The sequence below is a fragment of the Eucyclogobius newberryi genome, unplaced genomic scaffold, assembly GCF_026437365.1.
Source record: "Eucyclogobius newberryi isolate DKJ021-1_F unplaced genomic scaffold, fEucNew1.0.hap1 SCAF_15, whole genome shotgun sequence".
Taxonomy (NCBI): domain Eukaryota; kingdom Metazoa; phylum Chordata; class Actinopteri; order Gobiiformes; family Gobiidae; genus Eucyclogobius; species Eucyclogobius newberryi.
The window spans coordinates 32745608-32766393 of record NW_027315779.1 but is presented as its reverse complement, the minus strand read 5'-3'; the positions used below and the strand labels follow the sequence as shown (position 1 = coordinate 32766393).

The following is a 20786-nucleotide window of genomic DNA, read 5'->3' as shown; positions in this document are numbered from 1 at the left end:
ACTGTTGTATTGTATTTAAACTGCATAAAGGTGAATTCTGTTCTGTTTTATTGTGAAAGTCGGAGGAGCCGTCAGCAGCGCGCATGCGCGTGCGCCTCTTCTGTTGTTGTCTCTGCTCCGTCTCCAGCCTGAGCCTGAGCTCCAGCCTGAGCTCCAACCTGAGCCCGCTCCTGGTGCAGGCCGCTCCTGGTGCAGGCCGCTCCGGGGCTGTTCGCATGCAGCACAATGGTTCGGCCCCTCCCGGGTGTTCGGACGGGGAGCGCGAGCGGCCGCTGTCCTTCAGCCAGCTGCCCATCGCGACCACGACGCGGGTGAGACGCTTCATCCAGGAGCGGCGGGCGCTGCCTCTGCCCAGAGTGATGGTGGTGTTCTCGGCCGCGGGGGACAGCGACAAACCGGGCAATGCCATGATCAGCTTGGACTCCCCCGAAGGCAGCGCTCGGAAGGCTCCTCCCGCGTCCCCGGGTCCGAACCTCAGCCTGACCAAGCCCCTGTGTTCGTCTGTGGGCGGACAGGAGCAGGAGGTAGGCCCCTGGTACCACACTCGGGCTGACTTTACTATGTATGTTGTGTCCTCCCATGTGTCCTCCCATGTGTCCTCTGGATGGAAATATAACTATGACAGTCCAGAGCCTGTAGCCTGGACCTGTGCTCGAGCCTCCAGTGACAGGGTCCAGTGACAGAGGCTCCAGTGACAGAGGCTCCAGTGACAGAGGCTCCAGTGACAGAGGCTCCAGTGACAGGGTCCAGTGACAGAGGCTCCAGTGACAGAGGCTCCAGTGACAGAGGCTCCAGTGACAGAGGCTCCAGTGACAGGGTCCAGTGACAGGCTCCAGTGACAGAGGCTCCAGTGACAGAGGCTCCAGTGACAGAGGCTCCAGTGACAGAGGCTCCAGTGACAGGGTCCAGTGACAGGCTCCAGTGACAGAGGCTCCAGTGACAGAGGCTCCAGTGACAGAGGCTCCAGTGACAGAGGCTCCTGTGACAGAGGCTCCAGTGACAGAGGCTCCAGTGACAGAGGCTCCAGTGACAGGGTCCAGTGACAGAGGCTCCAGTGACAGGCTCCAGTGACAGAGGCTCCAGTGACAGAGGCTCCACTGACAGGCTCCAGTGACAGAGGCTCCAGTGACAGAGGCTCCAGTGACAGAGGCTCCAGTGACAGAGGCTCCAGTGACAGAGGCTCCAGTGACAGAGGCTCCAGTGACAGGGTCCAGTGACAGGCTCCAGTGACAGAGGCTCCAGTGACAGAGGCTCCAGTGACAGAGGCTCCAGTGACAGAGGCTCCAGTGACAGAGGCTCCAGTGACAGGCTCCAGTGACAGGCTCCAGTGACAGAGGCTCCAGTGACAGAGGCTCCAGTGACAGAGGCTCCAGTGACAGAGGCTCCTGTGACAGAGGCTCCAGTGACAGAGGCTCCAGTGACAGAGGCTCCAGTGACAGAGGCTCCAGTGACAGGGTCCAGTGACAGAGGCTCCAGTGACAGGCTCCAGTGACAGAGGCTCCAGTGACAGAGGCTCCAGTGACAGGCTCCAGTGACAGAGGCTCCAGTGACAGAGGCTCCAGTGACAGAGGCTCCAGTGACAGAGGCTCCAGTGACAGGCTCCAGTGACAGAGGCTCCAGTGACAGAGGCTCCAGTGACAGAGGCTCCAGTGACAGAGGCTCCAGTGACAGGCTCCAGTGACAGAGGCTCCAGTGACAGAGGCTCCAGTGACAGAGGCTCCAGTGACAGAGGCTCCAGTGACAGGGTCCAGTGACAGAGGCTCCAGTGACAGAGGCTCCAGTGACAGAGGCTCCAGTGACAGAGGCTTCAGTGACAGAGGCTCCAGTGACAGAGGCTCCAGTGACAGAGGCTCCAGTGACAGAGGCTCCAGTGACAGGGTCCAGTGACAGGCTCCAGTGACAGAGGCTCCAGTGACAGAGGCTCCAGTGACAGAGGCTCCAGTGACAGAGGCTCCTGTGACAGAGGCTCCAGTGACAGAGGCTCCAGTGACAGAGGCTCCAGTGACAGAGGCTCCAGTGACAGGGTCCAGTGACAGAGGCTCCAGTGACAGGCTCCAGTGACAGAGGCTCCAGTGACAGAGGCTCCAGTGACAGGCTCCAGTGACAGAGGCTCCAGTGACAGAGGCTCCAGTGACAGAGGCTCCAGTGACAGAGGCTCCAGTGACAGAGGCTCCAGTGACAGGGTCCAGTGACAGAGGCTCCAGTGACAGAGGCTCCAGTGACAGGCTCCAGTGACAGAGGCTCCAGTGACAGAGGCTCCAGTGACAGAGGCTCCAGTGACAGAGGCTCCAGTGACAGGGTCCAGTGACAGGCTCCAGTGACAGGCTCCAGTGACAGAGGCTCCAGTGACAGAGGCTCCAGTGACAGAGGCTCCAGTGACAGAGGCTCCAGTGACAGAGGCTCCTGTGACAGAGGCTCCAGTGACAGAGGCTCCAGTGACAGAGGCTCCAGTGACAGAGGCTCCAGTGACAGGGTCCAGTGACAGAGGCTCCAGTGACAGGCTCCAGTGACAGAGGCTCCAGTGACAGAGGCTCCAGTGACAGGCTCCAGTGACAGAGGCTCCAGTGACAGAGGCTCCAGTGACAGAGGCTCCAGTGACAGAGGCTCCAGTGACAGAGGCTCCAGTGACAGAGGCTCCTGTGACAGAGGCTCCAGTGACAGAGGCTCCAGTGACAGGGTCCAGTGACAGAGGCTCCAGTGACAGAGGCTCCAGTGACAGAGGCTCCAGTGACAGGGTCCAGTGACAGAGGCTCCAGTGACAGAGGCTCCAGTGACAGAGGCTCCAGTGACAGGGTCCAGTGACAGAGGCTCCAGTGACAGGCTCCAGTAACAGAGGCTCCAGTAACAGAGGCTCCAGTGACAGAGGCTCCAGTGAAAGAGGCTCCAGTGACAGAGGCTCCAGTGACAGGCTCCAGTGACAGAGGCTCCAGTGACAGAGGCTCCAGTGACAGAGGCTCCAGTGACAGAGGCTCCAGTGACAGAGGCTCCTGTGACAGAGGCTCCAGTGACAGAGGCTCCAGTGACAGAGGCTCCAGTGACAGAGGATCCAGTGACAGAGGCTCCAGTGACAGGCTCCAGTGACAGAGGCTCCAGTGACAGAGGCTCCAGTGACAGAGGCTCCAGTGACAGAGGCTCCAGTGACAGGCTCCAGTGACAGAGGCTCCAGTGACAGAGGCTCCAGTGACAGGCTCCAGTGACAGAGGCTCCAGTGACAGAGGCTCCTGTGACAGAGGCTCCAGTGACAGAGGGTCCAGTGACAGAGGCTCCAGTGACAGGGTCCAGTGACAGAGGCTCCAGTGACAGAGGCTCCAGTGACAGAGGCTCCAGTGACAGAGGCTCCAGTGACAGGGTCCAGTGACAGAGGCTCCAGTGACAGAGGCTCCAGTGACAGAGGCTCCAGTGACAGGGTCCAGTGACAGAGGCTCCAGTGACAGAGGCTCCAGTGACAGAGGCTCCAGTGACAGAGGCTCCAGTGACAGAGGCTCCAGTGACAGAGGCTCCAGTGACAGAGGCTCCAGTGACAGAGGCTCCAGTGACAGAGGCTCCTGTGACAGAGGCTCCAGTGACAGAGGCTCCAGTGACAGAGGCTCCAGTGACAGAGGCTCCTGTGACAGAGGCTCCTGTGGATCATGCTCAATAGAACTTGTGATACACATAATAAAGGCTCATGCCTTTATTTGGCATCTTCTTGACCTGCTGACCAGTCTGTATCGAATGACTCGCCTCCTCTTCCTCAGCTGGACATGGCCTTTATCGCCTCACAACAATAAGCTCCAGCTCCAGGGTGGGGCCTCTCTGTGTCTCCAGGGGCCCCTCTGTGCAGAGTTGTCCCCTAGAATCTAGACTTCTTTGGGTTTCCCCATCGACCTCTGAACATGCACCGTCTGATCCTCCAATATGAGTCTGGACATGAGGCGTGGACACGTGTCCCCGTATGAGGCGTGGACACGTGTCCCTGTATGAGGCGTGGCAGCAGCACCAGTCACGCCTGCTGCAGATTCATAAGTGTTAAAAACTCGAGCTGCAGTGAATAAATAACTTTAATAACTTGTTGGTGTTGATAATGTGACAGTTACAGTTACTCAAATCTTATATGTAAAGAATAATTTCTTTATAAATGCAAATAAACCACGATTAGATGTTGATGTCCAAATGATTTGGTTCATTCAGGTCACAGTATAATATACTATAACTACTACTATAAGAACTATAAATAATCATCTTTGGATCAACAATGACATTTGTCAGTTCAATAAATACTCTCATAAAGTAAACTACGTGCAAATCACTTTTTATCTAACTGTTTATATAATATATAAAATATGACAATATTATGTCATTTCATAAAGAGTGAGGAACAGTTTTGTGAATTCAAGTTAAATGAACTGTTTGGTCAAAGTGACAACGATTTAACGATGTTTCGTCGTTAATCATAACAGTAAATCTATATTGTTGTTTCTCTCATTTATTGAGCAATAAATGGATATTTAAAGATTTTGAGAAGAGCTTGATCTACAGATGGGACAGGACTGTGTGATCTACAGATGGGACAGGACTGTGTGATCTACAGATGGGACAGGACTGTGATCTACAGATGGGACAGGACTGTGTGATCTACAGATGGGACAGGACTGTGTGATCTACAGATGGGACAGGACTGTGATCTACAGATGGGACAGGACTGTGTGATCTACAGATGGGACAGGACTGTGATCTACAGATGGGACAGGACTGTGTGATCTACAGATGGGACAGGACTGTGATCTACAGATGGGACAGGACTGTGTGATCTACAGATGGGACAGGACTGTGATCTACAGATGGGACAGGACTGTGTGATCTACAGATGGGACAGGACTGTGATCTACAGATGGGACAGGACTGTGTGATCTACAGATGGGACAGGACTGTGATCTACAGATGGGACAGGACTGTGTGATCTACAGATGGGACAGGACTGTGTGATCTACAGATGGGACAGGACTGTGATCTACAGATGGGACAGGACTGTGTGATCTACAGATGGGACAGGACTGTGTGATCTACAGATGGGACAGGACTGTGTGATCTACAGATGGGACAGGACTGTGTGATCTACAGATGGGACAGGACTGTGATCTACAGATGGGACAGGACTGTGTGATCTACAGATGGGACAGGACTGTGATCTACAGATGGGACAGGACTGTGTGATCTAGAGATGGGACAGGACTGTGTGATCTACAGATGGGACAGGACTGTGATCTACAGATGGGACAGGACTGTGATCTACAGATGGGACAGGACTGTGATCTACAGATGGGACAGGACTGTGTGATCTACAGATGGGACAGGACTGTGTGATCTACAGATGGGACAGGACTGTGTGATCTACAGATGGGACAGGACTGTGATCTACAGATGGGACAGGACTGTGTGATCTACAGATGGGACAGGACTGTGTGATCTAGAGATGGGACAGGACTGTGTGATCTACAGATGGGACAGGACTGTGTGATCTACAGATGGGACAGGACTGTGATCTACAGATGGGACAGGACTGTGATCTACAGATGGGACAGGACTGTGATCTACAGATGGGACAGGACTGTGATCTACAGATGGGACAGGACTGTGATCTACAGATGGGACAGGACTGTGTGATCTACAGATGGGACAGGACTGTGTGATCTACAGATGGGACAGGACTGTGTGATCTACAGATGGGACAGGACTGTGTGATCTACAGATGGGACAGGACTGTGATCTACAGATGGGACAGGACTGTGTGATCTACAGATGGGACAGGACTGTGTGATCTACAGATGGGACAGGACTGTGTGATCTACAGATGGGACAGGACTGTGATCTACAGATGGGACAGGACTGTGATCTACAGATGGGACAGGACTGTGTGATCTACAGATGGGACAGGACTGTGTGATCTACAGATGGGACAGGACTGTGTGATCTACAGATGGGACAGGACTGTGATCTACAGATGGGACAGGACTGTGTGATCTACAGATGGGACAGGACTGTGATCTACAGATGGGACAGGACTGTGATCTACAGATGGGACAGGACTGTGTGATCTACAGATGGGACAGGACTGTGTGATCTACAGATGGGACAGGACTGTGTGATCTACAGATGGGACAGGACTGTGATCTACAGATGGGACAGGACTGTGTGATCTACAGATGGGACAGGACTGTGTGATCTACAGATGGGACAGGACTGTGATCTACAGATGGGACAGGACTGTGTGATCTACAGATGGGACAGGACTGTGATCTACAGATGGGACAGGACTGTGTGATCTACAGATGGGACAGGACTGTGATCTACAGATGGGACAGGACTGTGTGATCTACAGATGGGACAGGACTGTGATCTACAGATGGGACAGGACTGTGTGATCTACAGATGGGACAGGACTGTGATCTACAGATGGGACAGGACTGTGTGATCTACAGATGGGACAGGACTGTGTGATCTACAGATGGGACAGGACTGTGATCTACAGATGGGACAGGACTGTGTGATCTACAGATGGGACAGGACTGTGTGATCTACAGATGGGACAGGACTGTGTGATCTACAGATGGGACAGGACTGTGTGATCTACAGATGGGACAGGACTGTGATCTACAGATGGGACAGGACTGTGTGATCTACAGATGGGACAGGACTGTGATCTACAGATGGGACAGGACTGTGTGATCTAGAGATGGGACAGGACTGTGTGATCTACAGATGGGACAGGACTGTGATCTACAGATGGGACAGGACTGTGATCTACAGATGGGACAGGACTGTGATCTACAGATGGGACAGGACTGTGTGATCTACAGATGGGACAGGACTGTGTGATCTACAGATGGGACAGGACTGTGTGATCTACAGATGGGACAGGACTGTGTGATCTACAGATGGGACAGGACTGTGATCTACAGATGGGACAGGACTGTGTGATCTACAGATGGGACAGGACTGTGTGATCTAGAGATGGGACAGGACTGTGTGATCTACAGATGGGACAGGACTGTGTGATCTACAGATGGGACAGGACTGTGATCTACAGATGGGACAGGACTGTGATCTACAGATGGGACAGGACTGTGATCTACAGATGGGACAGGACTGTGATCTACAGATGGGACAGGACTGTGATCTACAGATGGGACAGGACTGTGTGATCTACAGATGGGACAGGACTGTGTGATCTACAGATGGGACAGGACTGTGTGATCTACAGATGGGACAGGACTGTGTGATCTACAGATGGGACAGGACTGTGATCTACAGATGGGACAGGACTGTGTGATCTACAGATGGGACAGGACTGTGTGATCTACAGATGGGACAGGACTGTGTGATCTACAGATGGGACAGGACTGTGATCTACAGATGGGACAGGACTGTGATCTACATATGGGACAGGACTGTGTGATCTACAGATGGGACAGGACTGTGTGATCTACAGATGGGACAGGACTGTGTGATCTACAGATGGGACAGGACTGTGATCTACAGATGGGACAGGACTGTGTGATCTACAGATGGGACAGGACTGTGATCTACAGATGGGACAGGACTGTGATCTACAGATGGGACAGGACTGTGTGATCTACAGATGGGACAGGACTGTGTGATCTACAGATGGGACAGGACTGTGTGATCTACAGATGGGACAGGACTGTGTGATCTACAGATGGGACAGGACTGTGATCTACAGATGGGACAGGACTGTGATCTACAGATGGGACAGGACTGTGTGATCTACAGATGGGACAGGACTGTGTGATCTACAGATGGGACAGGACTGTGTGATCTACAGATGGGACAGGACTGTGATCTACAGATGGGACAGGACTGTGATCTACAGATGGGACAGGACTGTGATCTACAGATGGGACAGGACTGTGATCTACAGATGGGACAGGACTGTGATCTACAGATGGGACAGGACTGTGTGATCTACAGATGGGACAGGACTGTGTGATCTACAGATGGGACAGGACTGTGTGATCTACAGATGGGACAGGACTGTGTGATCTACAGATGGGACAGGACTGTGATCTACAGATGGGACAGGACTGTGTGATCTACAGATGGGACAGGACTGTGTGATCTACAGATGGGACAGGACTGTGTGATCTACAGATGGGACAGGACTGTGATCTACAGATGGGACAGGACTGTGATCTACAGATGGGACAGGACTGTGTGATCTACAGATGGGACAGGACTGTGTGATCTACAGATGGGACAGGACTGTGTGATCTACAGATGGGACAGGACTGTGATCTACAGATGGGACAGGACTGTGTGATCTACAGATGGGACAGGACTGTGATCTACAGATGGGACAGGACTGTGATCTACAGATGGGACAGGACTGTGTGATCTACAGATGGGACAGGACTGTGTGATCTACAGATGGGACAGGACTGTGTGATCTACAGATGGGACAGGACTGTGATCTACAGATGGGACAGGACTGTGTGATCTACAGATGGGACAGGACTGTGTGATCTACAGATGGGACAGGACTGTGATCTACAGATGGGACAGGACTGTGTGATCTACAGATGGGACAGGACTGTGATCTACAGATGGGACAGGACTGTGTGATCTACAGATGGGACAGGACTGTGATCTACAGATGGGACAGGACTGTGTGATCTACAGATGGGACAGGACTGTGATCTACAGATGGGACAGGACTGTGTGATCTACAGATGGGACAGGACTGTGATCTACAGATGGGACAGGACTGTGTGATCTACAGATGGGACAGGACTGTGTGATCTACAGATGGGACAGGACTGTGATCTACAGATGGGACAGGACTGTGTGATCTACAGATGGGACAGGACTGTGTGATCTACAGATGGGACAGGACTGTGTGATCTACAGATGGGACAGGACTGTGTGATCTACAGATGGGACAGGACTGTGATCTACAGATGGGACAGGACTGTGTGATCTACAGATGGGACAGGACTGTGATCTACAGATGGGACAGGACTGTGTGATCTAGAGATGGGACAGGACTGTGTGATCTACAGATGGGACAGGACTGTGATCTACAGATGGGACAGGACTGTGATCTACAGATGGGACAGGACTGTGATCTACAGATGGGACAGGACTGTGTGATCTACAGATGGGACAGGACTGTGTGATCTACAGATGGGACAGGACTGTGTGATCTACAGATGGGACAGGACTGTGTGATCTACAGATGGGACAGGACTGTGATCTACAGATGGGACAGGACTGTGTGATCTACAGATGGGACAGGACTGTGATCTACAGATGGGACAGGACTGTGTGATCTACAGATGGGACAGGACTGTGATCTACAGATGGGACAGGACTGTGTGATCTACAGATGGGACAGGACTGTGATCTACAGATGGGACAGGACTGTGTGATCTACAGATGGGACAGGACTGTGTGATCTACAGATGGGACAGGACTGTGATCTACAGATGGGACAGGACTGTGTGATCTACAGATGGGACAGGACTGTGATCTACAGATGGGACAGGACTGTGTGATCTACAGATGGGACAGGACTGTGATCTACAGATGGGACAGGACTGTGTGATCTACAGATGGGACAGGACTGTGTGATCTACAGATGGGACAGGACTGTGATCTACAGATGGGACAGGACTGTGTGATCTACAGATGGGACAGGACTGTGTGATCTACAGATGGGACAGGACTGTGTGATCTACAGATGGGACAGGACTGTGATCTACAGATGGGACAGGACTGTGATCTACAGATGGGACAGGACTGTGTGATCTACAGATGGGACAGGACTGTGTGATCTACAGATGGGACAGGACTGTGTGATCTACAGATGGGACAGGACTGTGATCTACAGATGGGACAGGACTGTGTGATCTACAGATGGGACAGGACTGTGATCTACAGATGGGACAGGACTGTGATCTACAGATGGGACAGGACTGTGTGATCTACAGATGGGACAGGACTGTGTGATCTACAGATGGGACAGGACTGTGTGATCTACAGATGGGACAGGACTGTGATCTACAGATGGGACAGGACTGTGTGATCTACAGATGGGACAGGACTGTGTGATCTACAGATGGGACAGGACTGTGATCTACAGATGGGACAGGACTGTGTGATCTACAGATGGGACAGGACTGTGATCTACAGATGGGACAGGACTGTGTGATCTACAGATGGGACAGGACTGTGATCTACAGATGGGACAGGACTGTGTGATCTACAGATGGGACAGGACTGTGATCTACAGATGGGACAGGACTGTGTGATCTACAGATGGGACAGGACTGTGATCTACAGATGGGACAGGACTGTGTGATCTACAGATGGGACAGGACTGTGTGATCTACAGATGGGACAGGACTGTGATCTACAGATGGGACAGGACTGTGTGATCTACAGATGGGACAGGACTGTGTGATCTACAGATGGGACAGGACTGTGTGATCTACAGATGGGACAGGACTGTGTGATCTACAGATGGGACAGGACTGTGATCTACAGATGGGACAGGACTGTGTGATCTACAGATGGGACAGGACTGTGATCTACAGATGGGACAGGACTGTGTGATCTAGAGATGGGACAGGACTGTGTGATCTACAGATGGGACAGGACTGTGATCTACAGATGGGACAGGACTGTGATCTACAGATGGGACAGGACTGTGATCTACAGATGGGACAGGACTGTGTGATCTACAGATGGGACAGGACTGTGTGATCTACAGATGGGACAGGACTGTGTGATCTACAGATGGGACAGGACTGTGTGATCTACAGATGGGACAGGACTGTGATCTACAGATGGGACAGGACTGTGTGATCTACAGATGGGACAGGACTGTGTGATCTAGAGATGGGACAGGACTGTGTGATCTACAGATGGGACAGGACTGTGTGATCTACAGATGGGACAGGACTGTGATCTACAGATGGGACAGGACTGTGATCTACAGATGGGACAGGACTGTGATCTACAGATGGGACAGGACTGTGATCTACAGATGGGACAGGACTGTGATCTACAGATGGGACAGGACTGTGTGATCTACAGATGGGACAGGACTGTGTGATCTACAGATGGGACAGGACTGTGTGATCTACAGATGGGACAGGACTGTGTGATCTACAGATGGGACAGGACTGTGATCTACAGATGGGACAGGACTGTGTGATCTACAGATGGGACAGGACTGTGTGATCTACAGATGGGACAGGACTGTGTGATCTACAGATGGGACAGGACTGTGATCTACAGATGGGACAGGACTGTGATCTACATATGGGACAGGACTGTGTGATCTACAGATGGGACAGGACTGTGTGATCTACAGATGGGACAGGACTGTGTGATCTACAGATGGGACAGGACTGTGATCTACAGATGGGACAGGACTGTGTGATCTACAGATGGGACAGGACTGTGATCTACAGATGGGACAGGACTGTGATCTACAGATGGGACAGGACTGTGTGATCTACAGATGGGACAGGACTGTGTGATCTACAGATGGGACAGGACTGTGTGATCTACAGATGGGACAGGACTGTGTGATCTACAGATGGGACAGGACTGTGATCTACAGATGGGACAGGACTGTGATCTACAGATGGGACAGGACTGTGTGATCTACAGATGGGACAGGACTGTGATCTACAGATGGGACAGGACTGTGTGATCTACAGATGGGACAGGACTGTGATCTACAGATGGGACAGGACTGTGTGATCTACAGATGGGACAGGACTGTGATCTACAGATGGGACAGGACTGTGATCTACAGATGGGACAGGACTGTGATCTACAGATGGGACAGGACTGTGATCTACAGATGGGACAGGACTAATCCTCTTACAGCGTTCACCTGTTTGTTCCCTTTAAGTCTCTGATGATCCCATAACACACACGTCAGAGGAGAGAGTGTGTGTGTCTGTCTGTGTCTGTCCTAAAGCGTCTCCGTGTGTGTCTCTGTAGTGAAGTGTCCTAAAGCGTCTCTATAGTGAAGTGTCCTAAAGCGTCTCTGTGTGTGTCTCTGTAGTGAAGTGTCCTAAAGCGTCTCCGTGTGTGTCTCTGTAGTGAAGTGTCCTAAAGCGTCTCCGTGTGTGTCTCTGTAGTGAAGTGTCCTAAAGCGTCTCCGTGTGTGTCTCTGTAGTGAAGTGTCCTAAAGCGTCTCCGTGTGTGTCTCTGTAGTGAAGTGTCCTAAAGCGTCTCTGTGTGTGTCTCTGTAGTGAAGTGTCCTAAAGCGTCTCCGTGTGTGTCTCTGTAGTGAAGTGTCCTAAAGCGTCTCCGTGTGTGTCTCTGTAGTGAAGTGTCCTAAAGCGTCTCCGTGTGTGTCTCTGTAGTGAAGTGTCCTAAAGCTTCTCTGTGTGTGTCTCTGTAGTGAAATGTCCTAAAGCGTCTCTGTGTGTGTCTCTGTAGTGAAGTGTCCTAAAGTGTCTTTGTGTGTGTCTCTGTAGTGAAGTGTCCTAAAGCGTCTCCGTGTGTGTCTCTGTAGTGAAGTGTCCTAAAGCGTCTCTATAGTGAAGTGTCCTAAAGCGTCTCTGTGTGTGTCTCTGTAGTGAAGTGTCCTAAAGCGTCTCCGTGTGTGTCTCTGTAGTGAAGTGTCCTAAAGCGTCTCTGTGTGTGTCTCTGTAGTGAAGTGTCCTAAAGCGTCTCCGTGTGTGTCTCTGTAGTGAAGTGTCCTAAAGCGTCTCTATATAGTGAAGTGTCCTAAAGCGTCTCTGTGTGTCTCTGTAGTGAAGTGTCCTAAAGCGTCTCTGTTTGTGTCTCTGTAGTGAAGTGTCCTAAAGCGTCTCCGTGTGTGTCTCTGTAGTGAAGTGTCCTAAAGCGTCTCCGTGTGTGTCTCTGTAGTGAAGTGTCCTAAAGCGTCTCTATAGTGAAGTGTCCTAAAGCGTCTCTGTGTGTGTCTCTGTAGTGAAGTGTCCTAAAGCGTCTCCGTGTGTGTCTCTGTAGTGAAGTGTCCTAAAGCGTCTCCGTGTGTGTCTCTGTAGTGAAGTGTCCTAAAGCGTCTCCGTGTGTGTCTTTGTAGTGAAGTGTCCTAAAGCGTCTCTGTGTGTGTCTCTGTAGTGAAGTGTCACCTCTATAACACACTATAATCACCTCTATAACACACTATAATCACCTCTATAACACACTATAATCACCTCTATAACACACTATAATCACCTCTATAACACACTATAATCACCTCTATAACACACTATAATCACCTCTATAACGCAATATAATCACCTCTATAACACACTATAATCACCTCTATAACGCACTATAATCACCTCTAAAACACACTATAATCACCTCTAAAACACACTATAATCACCTGTATAACGCACTATAGTCACCTCTATAACGCACTATAGTCACCTCTATAACGCACTATAATCACCTCTAAAACACACTATAATCACCTGTATAACGCACTATAATCACCTGTATAACGCACTATATAGTCACCTCTATAACGCACTATAGTCACCTCTATAACGCACTATATAGTTACCTCTATAACGCACTATAATCACCTCTAAAATCTGTAGTGAAGTGTCCTAAAGCGTCTCTGTGTGTGTCTCTGTAGTGAAGTGTCCTAAAGCGTCTCCGTGTGTGTCTCTGTAGTGAAGTGTCCTAAAGCGTCTCTATAGTGAAGTGTCCTAAAGCGTCTCTGTGTGTGTCTCTGTAGTGAAGTGTCCTAAAGCGTCTCCGTGTGTGTCTCTGTAGTGAAGTGTCCTAAAGCGTCTCTGTAGTGAAGTGTCCTAAAGCGTCTCCGTGTGTGTCTCTGTAGTGAAGTGTCCTAAAGCGTCTCCGTGTGTGTCTTTGTAGTGAAGTGTCCTAAAGCGTCTCTGTGTGTGTCTCTGTAGTGAAGTGTCCTAAAGCGTCTCTGTGTGTGTCTCTGTAGTGAAGTGTCCTAAAGCGTCTCCGTGTTTGTCTCTGTAGTGAAGTGTCCTAAAGCGTCTCCGTGTGTGTCTCTGTAGTGAAGTGTCCTAAGGCGTCTCCGTGTGTGTCTCTATAGTGAAGTGTCCTAAGGCGTCGCCGTGTGTGTCTCTGTAGTGAAGTGTCCTAAGGCGTCTCCGTGTGTGTCTCTGTAGTGATGTGTCCTAAGGCGTCTCCGTGTGTGTCTCTGTAGTGAAGTGTCCTAAGGCGTCTCCGTGTGTGTCTCCGTAGTGAAGTGTCCTAAGGCGTCTCCGTGTGTGTCTCTGTAGTGAAGTGTCCTAAGGCGTCTCCGTGTGTGTCTCTGTAGTGAAGTGTCCTAAGGCGTGTGTGTGTCTCTGTAGTGAAGTGTCCTAAGGCGTCTCCGTGTGTGTCTCTGTAGTGAAGTGTCCTAAGGCGTCTCCCTGTGTGTCTCTGTAGTGAAGTGTCCTAAGGCGTCTCCGTGTGTGTCTCTGTAGTGAAGTGTCCTAAGGCGTCTCCGTGTGTGTCTCTGTAGTGAAGTGTCCTAAAGCGTCTCCGTGTGTGTCTCTGTAGTGAAGTGTCCTAAAGCGTCTCCGTGTGTGTCTCTGTAGTGAAGTGTCCTAAAGCGTCTCCGTGTGTGTCTCTGTAGTGAAGTGTCCTAAAGCGTCTCCGTGTGTGTCTCTGTAGTGAAGTGTCCTAAAGCGTCTCTGTAGTGAAGTGTCCTAAAGCGTCTCCGTGTGTGTCTCTGTAGTGAAGTGTCCTAAAGCGTCTCCGTGTGTGTCTTTGTAGTGAAGTGTCCTAAAGCGTCTCTGTGTGTGTCTCTGTAGTGAAGTGTCCTAAAGCGTCTCTGTGTGTGTCTCTGTAGTGAAGTGTCCTAAAGCGTCTCTGTGTGTGTCTCTGTAGTGAAGTGTCCTAAAGCGTCTCCGTGTGTGTCTCTGTAGTGAAGTGTCCTAAAGCGTGTCCGTGTGTGTCTCTGTAGTGAAGTGTCCTAAAGCGTCTCCGTGTGTGTCTCTGTAGTGAAGTGTCCTAAGGCGTCTCCGTGTGTGTCTCTATAGTGAAGTGTCCTAAGGCGTCGCCGTGTGTGTCTCTGTAGTGAAGTGTCCTAAGGCGTCTCCGTGTGTGTCTCTGTAGTGATGTGTCCTAAGGCGTCTCCGTGTGTGTCTCTGTAGTGAAGTGTCCTAAGGCGTCTCCGTGTGTGTCTCTGTAGTGAAGTGTCCTAAGGCGTCTCCGTGTGTGTCTCTGTAGTGAAGTGTCCTAAGGCGTCTCCGTGTGTGTCTCTGTAGTGAAGTGTCCTAAGGCGTGTGTGTGTCTCTGTAGTGAAGTGTCCTAAGGCGTCTCCGTGTGTGTCTCTGTAGTGAAGTGTCCTAAGGCGTCTCCGTGTGTGTCTCTGTTGTGAAGTGTCCTAAGGCGTCTCCCTGTGTGTCTCTGTAGTGAAGTGTCCTAAGGCGTCTCCGTGTGTGTCTCTGTAGTGAAGTGTCCTAAGGCGTCTCTGTGTGTGTCTCTGTTGTGAAGTGTCCTAAGGCGTCTCCGTGTGTCTCTGTAGTGAAGTGTCCTAAGGCGTCTCCGTGTGTGTCTCTGTAGTGAAGTGTCCTAAGGCGTCTCCGTGTGTGTCTCTGTTGTGAAGTGTCCTAAGGCGTGTGTGTGTCTGCAGTTCCCTGAGGTCCTGTCTCTGAATGTGGGCGGGACACACTTCACCACGCGCCTGTCCACGCTGCAGCGCTATGACGACACCATGCTCGCCGCCATGTTCAGCGGACGCTACCACGTCCCCCAGGACTCCGAGGGACGCTACTTCATCGACCGGGACGGTCACTACTTCGGGTCAGTCACAACTATAGAAGATTTTGAATTTAAATGTTTGTGAATGTCAAATCTGACATTTAGAAATAAATATATATATATATATATATATATATATATATATATATTTTTTTTTTTTTTTTTTTTGACTATAAATTGCACCTTTTGTCACAGTTTTGGCCGGGGTGCGACTTATACTGGTATTTACACTTACATACTTATACTTAAGTATCTCCGGAGCGACTTATATGTGATATTGTTTGTTATTTTCACACTTGCAGCTGCATTTCATACTCCAGTGCGACTTATATATGTGTTTTTCTTGATGTATTATCTGGCTGGTGCGACTTATAGTCCAGAAAATGCGCTATATGAACAAAACAAAAGTGACCACAGACCACACCCCAGAGACAGGGAGCAAAAAGACATCTGTGACTTATAAGTCCCATTTAGTCCAAAGTGTCTTCAATCATCCATTTCCAAATGAAGTCTGAATGTTATTTTTTCCATTTGTCTGATGTCTGTCCTACTCTCAGTCCAGTCCTTGATCTTTGGTGTGGTTTGTCCGGCTTTTCTTTGAGATGGCCTTGCTGCTGCCAGAAGTACATTCCATTTATTGTGTTTGTTTTATGGCATCATTTTGGAGTCATCTTCTTTAGAGAACAATTCAAACGGTATTGAGCAAACTTCCCAATGATGACAGTATGTTTTTCAAAATTAAAAACTTACGATGCACTGTTCCAAATGATTATACACAACAGAGATGCCATGTTATTGTTGTAAAGAACTGAAAATGATCATGTATTTGTCTGGCAGAAACCTTCCTCATTGAGCCTTTATCTGCACAATTCCATTTGAGCTCTGAACCAGCTACAAATCTCTTAAAAGTTTGATCAAGTTTTCATTAAATATCTAAGGTTTTCATACCTTGTCCAAGACATTCAACTATTTCACACATTTCGGCACTAGAGATCCTTTTTCTTTCCCATATTGTTTGAAATTGATGGTCTGCTTGATAATGTGGAACATCTTGAATATTCTTTCCTTTAATTGGACCAAACTAATTGGCTCAAGTGTCTGAGACTGATTTCACTGACCCAAAGAGCCTGAGACACACCACCATCCACGAGGGGTAAACATAAGAGGGGTGTGGCCATATTGATCTCAAGAAAGAACTATTAATGGAAGTGTGTTTACTTTGATACATGTATTTGCTCCACCAGGAGGCGCTCTCACTTTCTATACTGAAGTTGTAGATCTGATTGCAAAACACTCTGAGGGAACCCTCGTCTGAGGTGTAGACTGGATTTTACATGTTCAGCCGACATTGAATGTCACAAAGTCCTGGTGAATCTATAGATAATACATTTAGCAAATTAATACATAATGTGGGTTGATCGACATCTGGAGAGATGAATCCTAATGTCGCCAAGATACATATTTTCCCAATCCACATAGGATCTATACTAGAAAAGATTATTATTTTTATTTTCAACAAAGATAAGTCCAAAATTACAGAGGCAGACAAGTGATCATGCTCCTATTTACATCACTGTAGATGTGGAACCGGGTGTCATAATAGCTGTAGAGCTCACCAAAGCATCACAGTCTTTCTCATTGTGAGACTGTTTGGTGCTGATTTGCAGGGACGTTCTGAACTTCCTGCGAGAGGGTGAGCTTCCCTCCAGGGACCGTGTCCGAGCGCTGCACAGGGAGGCGCAGTACTACTCCATCGGGCCCCTGCTGGAGCAACTGGAGGACACCCAGCCTCTAACTGGGGAGAAGGTCCGCCAGGCCTTCCTCGACCTGCTGCCGTACTACAGAGGTATGACACCCCACTACAGCGATATGACACCCTATTACAGAGGTATGACACCCCACTACAGCGATATGACACCCTATTACAGAGGTATGACACCCCACTACAGCGATATGACACCCTATTACAGAGGTATGACACCCTACTACAGAGGTATGACACCCCACTACAGCGATATGACACCCTATTACAGAGGTATGACACCCTACTACAGAGGTATGACACCCCACTACAGCGATATGACACCCTATTACAGAGGTATGACACTCTATTACAGAGGTATGACACCCTACTACAGAGGTATGACACCCCACTACAGCGATATGACACCCTATTACAGAGGTATGACACCCCACTACAGCGATATGACACCCTATTACAGAGGTATGACACCCCACCACAGCGATATGACACCCTATTACAGCGATATGACACCCTATTACAGCGATATGACACCCTACTACAGCGATATGACACCCTATTACAGCGATATGACACCCTATTACAGAGATATGACGCCCTATTGCAGAGGTATGACACCCCATTACAGCGATATGACACCCCACTACAGCGATATGACACCCTATTACAGCGATATGACACCCTATTACAGAGATATGACACCCTATTACAGCGATATGACACCCTATTACAGAGATATGACGCCCTATTGCAGAGGTATGACACCCCATTACAGAGGTATGACACCCTATTACAGAGATATGACACCCTATTACAGAGATATGACACACTATTACAGCGATATGACGCCCTATTACAGAGATATGACACCCTATTACAGCGATATGACACCCTATTACAGCGATATGACGCCCTATTGCAGAGGTATGACACCCCATTACAGAAGTATGACACCCCATTACAGAGATATGACACCCTATTACAGCGAAATGACACCCTATTACAGCGATATGACACCCCATTACAGAAGTATGACACCCCATTACAGAGATATGACACCCTATTACAGCGAAATGACGCCCTATTGCAGAGGTATGACACCCCATTACAGAAGTATGACACCCCATTACAGAGATATGACACCCTATTACAGCGATATGACACCCTATTACAGCGATATGACGCCCTATTGCAGAGGTATGACACCCCATTACAGAGATATGACACCCCATTACAGAGATATGACACCCTATTACAGCGATATGACACACTATTACAGCGATATGACACCCTATTACAGAGATATGACGCCCTATTGCAGAGGTATGACACCCCATTACAGAGATATGACACCCCATTACAGAGATATGACACCCTATTACAGCGAAATGACACCCTATTACAGCGAAATGACACCCTATTACAGCGATATGACACCCCATTACAGAGATATGACACCCTATTACAGAGATATGACACCCTATTACAGAGGTATGACACCCCATTACAGAGATATGACACCCCATTACAGAGATATGACACCCCATTACAGATGTAGTATACGGGCTGTTGCAGATGTTGGTGAAACTTTATGAATTATTCCTCTGGCTGGTGTTTTTTCTTCCTCCAGTATTTAAATATTTCCTTCGTTCTTGTGCATATTTTCAGACAACCTGGAGCGTATCGTGGAGATCGCCAAACTGCGGGCGATGCAGAAGAAGGCGCGCTTTGCCAAGCTCAAGATCTGTGTGTACAAAGAGGAGATGCCCATCACCCCATACGAGCGCCCTCTGTTTAACTCTCTGCGTTTCGAGCGCTCGGACAGCGAGGCCAAGCTGTTCGAGCACCACTGCGAAGTGGACGTGTCCTTCGGGCCCTGGGAGGCTGTGGCAGACGTTTATGACCTGCTGCACTGCATCGTGAGCGACCTGAGCGAGCGCGGCATCTCAGCCGAGCAGCAGTGCATCGGAGTGTGCGACAAACACCTCATCAACCACTACTACTGCAAGAGACCCATCTATGAGTTCAAGATCACCTGGTGGTGACCAGCAGCCATGGCTGAGGGCCACGCCCGCTGAGGACCACGCCCGCTGAGGGCCACGCCCGCAGGGGCACAGTGAATACAATCCTATGGATGTGTAATTCCCTAATTTAGGTTTAAGGTATAATTTATATGGTTGTAGACACAAGTTGCACATGAAACATATTTAGATAAGTAGTTGACACAATCGCTCTGTCATGTCAGTTTGTGACGTTGTTGAAACAGTCACAGGCCTCGATATAACGCTGTATCAAACCTTCTGCTCAAAGTTTGCACCTTATATTTACAAGTTTGTTCACAACAAAGCACTACTTCATTTGAATCATTCTTTTAAATGTGTAAGAGCTACACATAATCCATCCATGGAGCTACATATAATCATCCATGGAGCTACACATGATCCATCAATGGAACTACACATAATCCATCCATGGAGCTACACATGATCCATCAATGGAACTACACATAATCCATCCATGGAGCTACACATGATCCATCAATGGAGCTACACATAATCCATCCATGGAGCTACACATGATCCATCAATGGAGCTACACATAATCCATCCATGGAGCTACACATGATCCATCAATGGAACTACACATAATCCATCCATGGAGCTACACATGATCCATCAATGGAACTACACATAATCCATCCATGGAGCTACACATGATCCATCAATGGAACTACACATAATCCATCCATGGAGCTACACATGATCCATCCATGGAGCTACACATGATCCATCCATGGAGCTACATGAAGCATTGCCTGGGTCATTGTGTGCAGAGAAGCAGAAGAGAAGCAGTGTTCTGTGGGGACGGCCATGTCTCTGACCTCTGACCTCTCACCGCACTAATCAGAACAAACCTGACTGTTGTTTTGCTATGTTATAATATAGATGTTATTTATTTAATATTGTCTTGCATAAATGTTTTTATATCCAACAATTTATGACTGTTTTATTCACCTACATTATATTAATGATTCTGAAACAGATGAAGTTATGTTAATGTGACGTCACTTACAGCTGAGACGGGTCAAAATACTATGTTTGCTTTTTAAGCCAGAATGCAGATGATTTGTCCTGGTTTATGGTTCTTATCTCTAATTACTGAGCCTGTCCACATGAAACAAAAACTGACACAAAGTTCAGCAGAAGTGAAATAACGTTTCGACAGCAGTAGAAAGTGGTGTCGTGCTTCGTTGGTGCAGCGCAGTGAGCTGCACATCACTGTGAAGCACGGGGGAGGAAACATCATGCTTTAGGGGGCT

General features: G+C 49.2%; 1 protein-coding gene across 1 annotated transcript; it reads left to right on the top strand.

The window, feature by feature from the left end:
• Positions 1 to 164: 164 nt before the first annotated feature.
• kctd7 (potassium channel tetramerization domain containing 7) lies at positions 165 to 20461 on the top strand. The gene is made up of 4 exons (XM_072446973.1): positions 165 to 524; positions 15578 to 15747; positions 17373 to 17551; positions 19136 to 20461. The coding sequence occupies exons 1-4, from the start codon at positions 216 to 218 to the stop codon at positions 19510 to 19512; spliced, it is 1035 nt and encodes a 344-aa protein (XP_072303074.1). The 5' UTR covers positions 165 to 215; the 3' UTR covers positions 19513 to 20461.
• Positions 20462 to 20786: the final 325 nt, after the last annotated feature.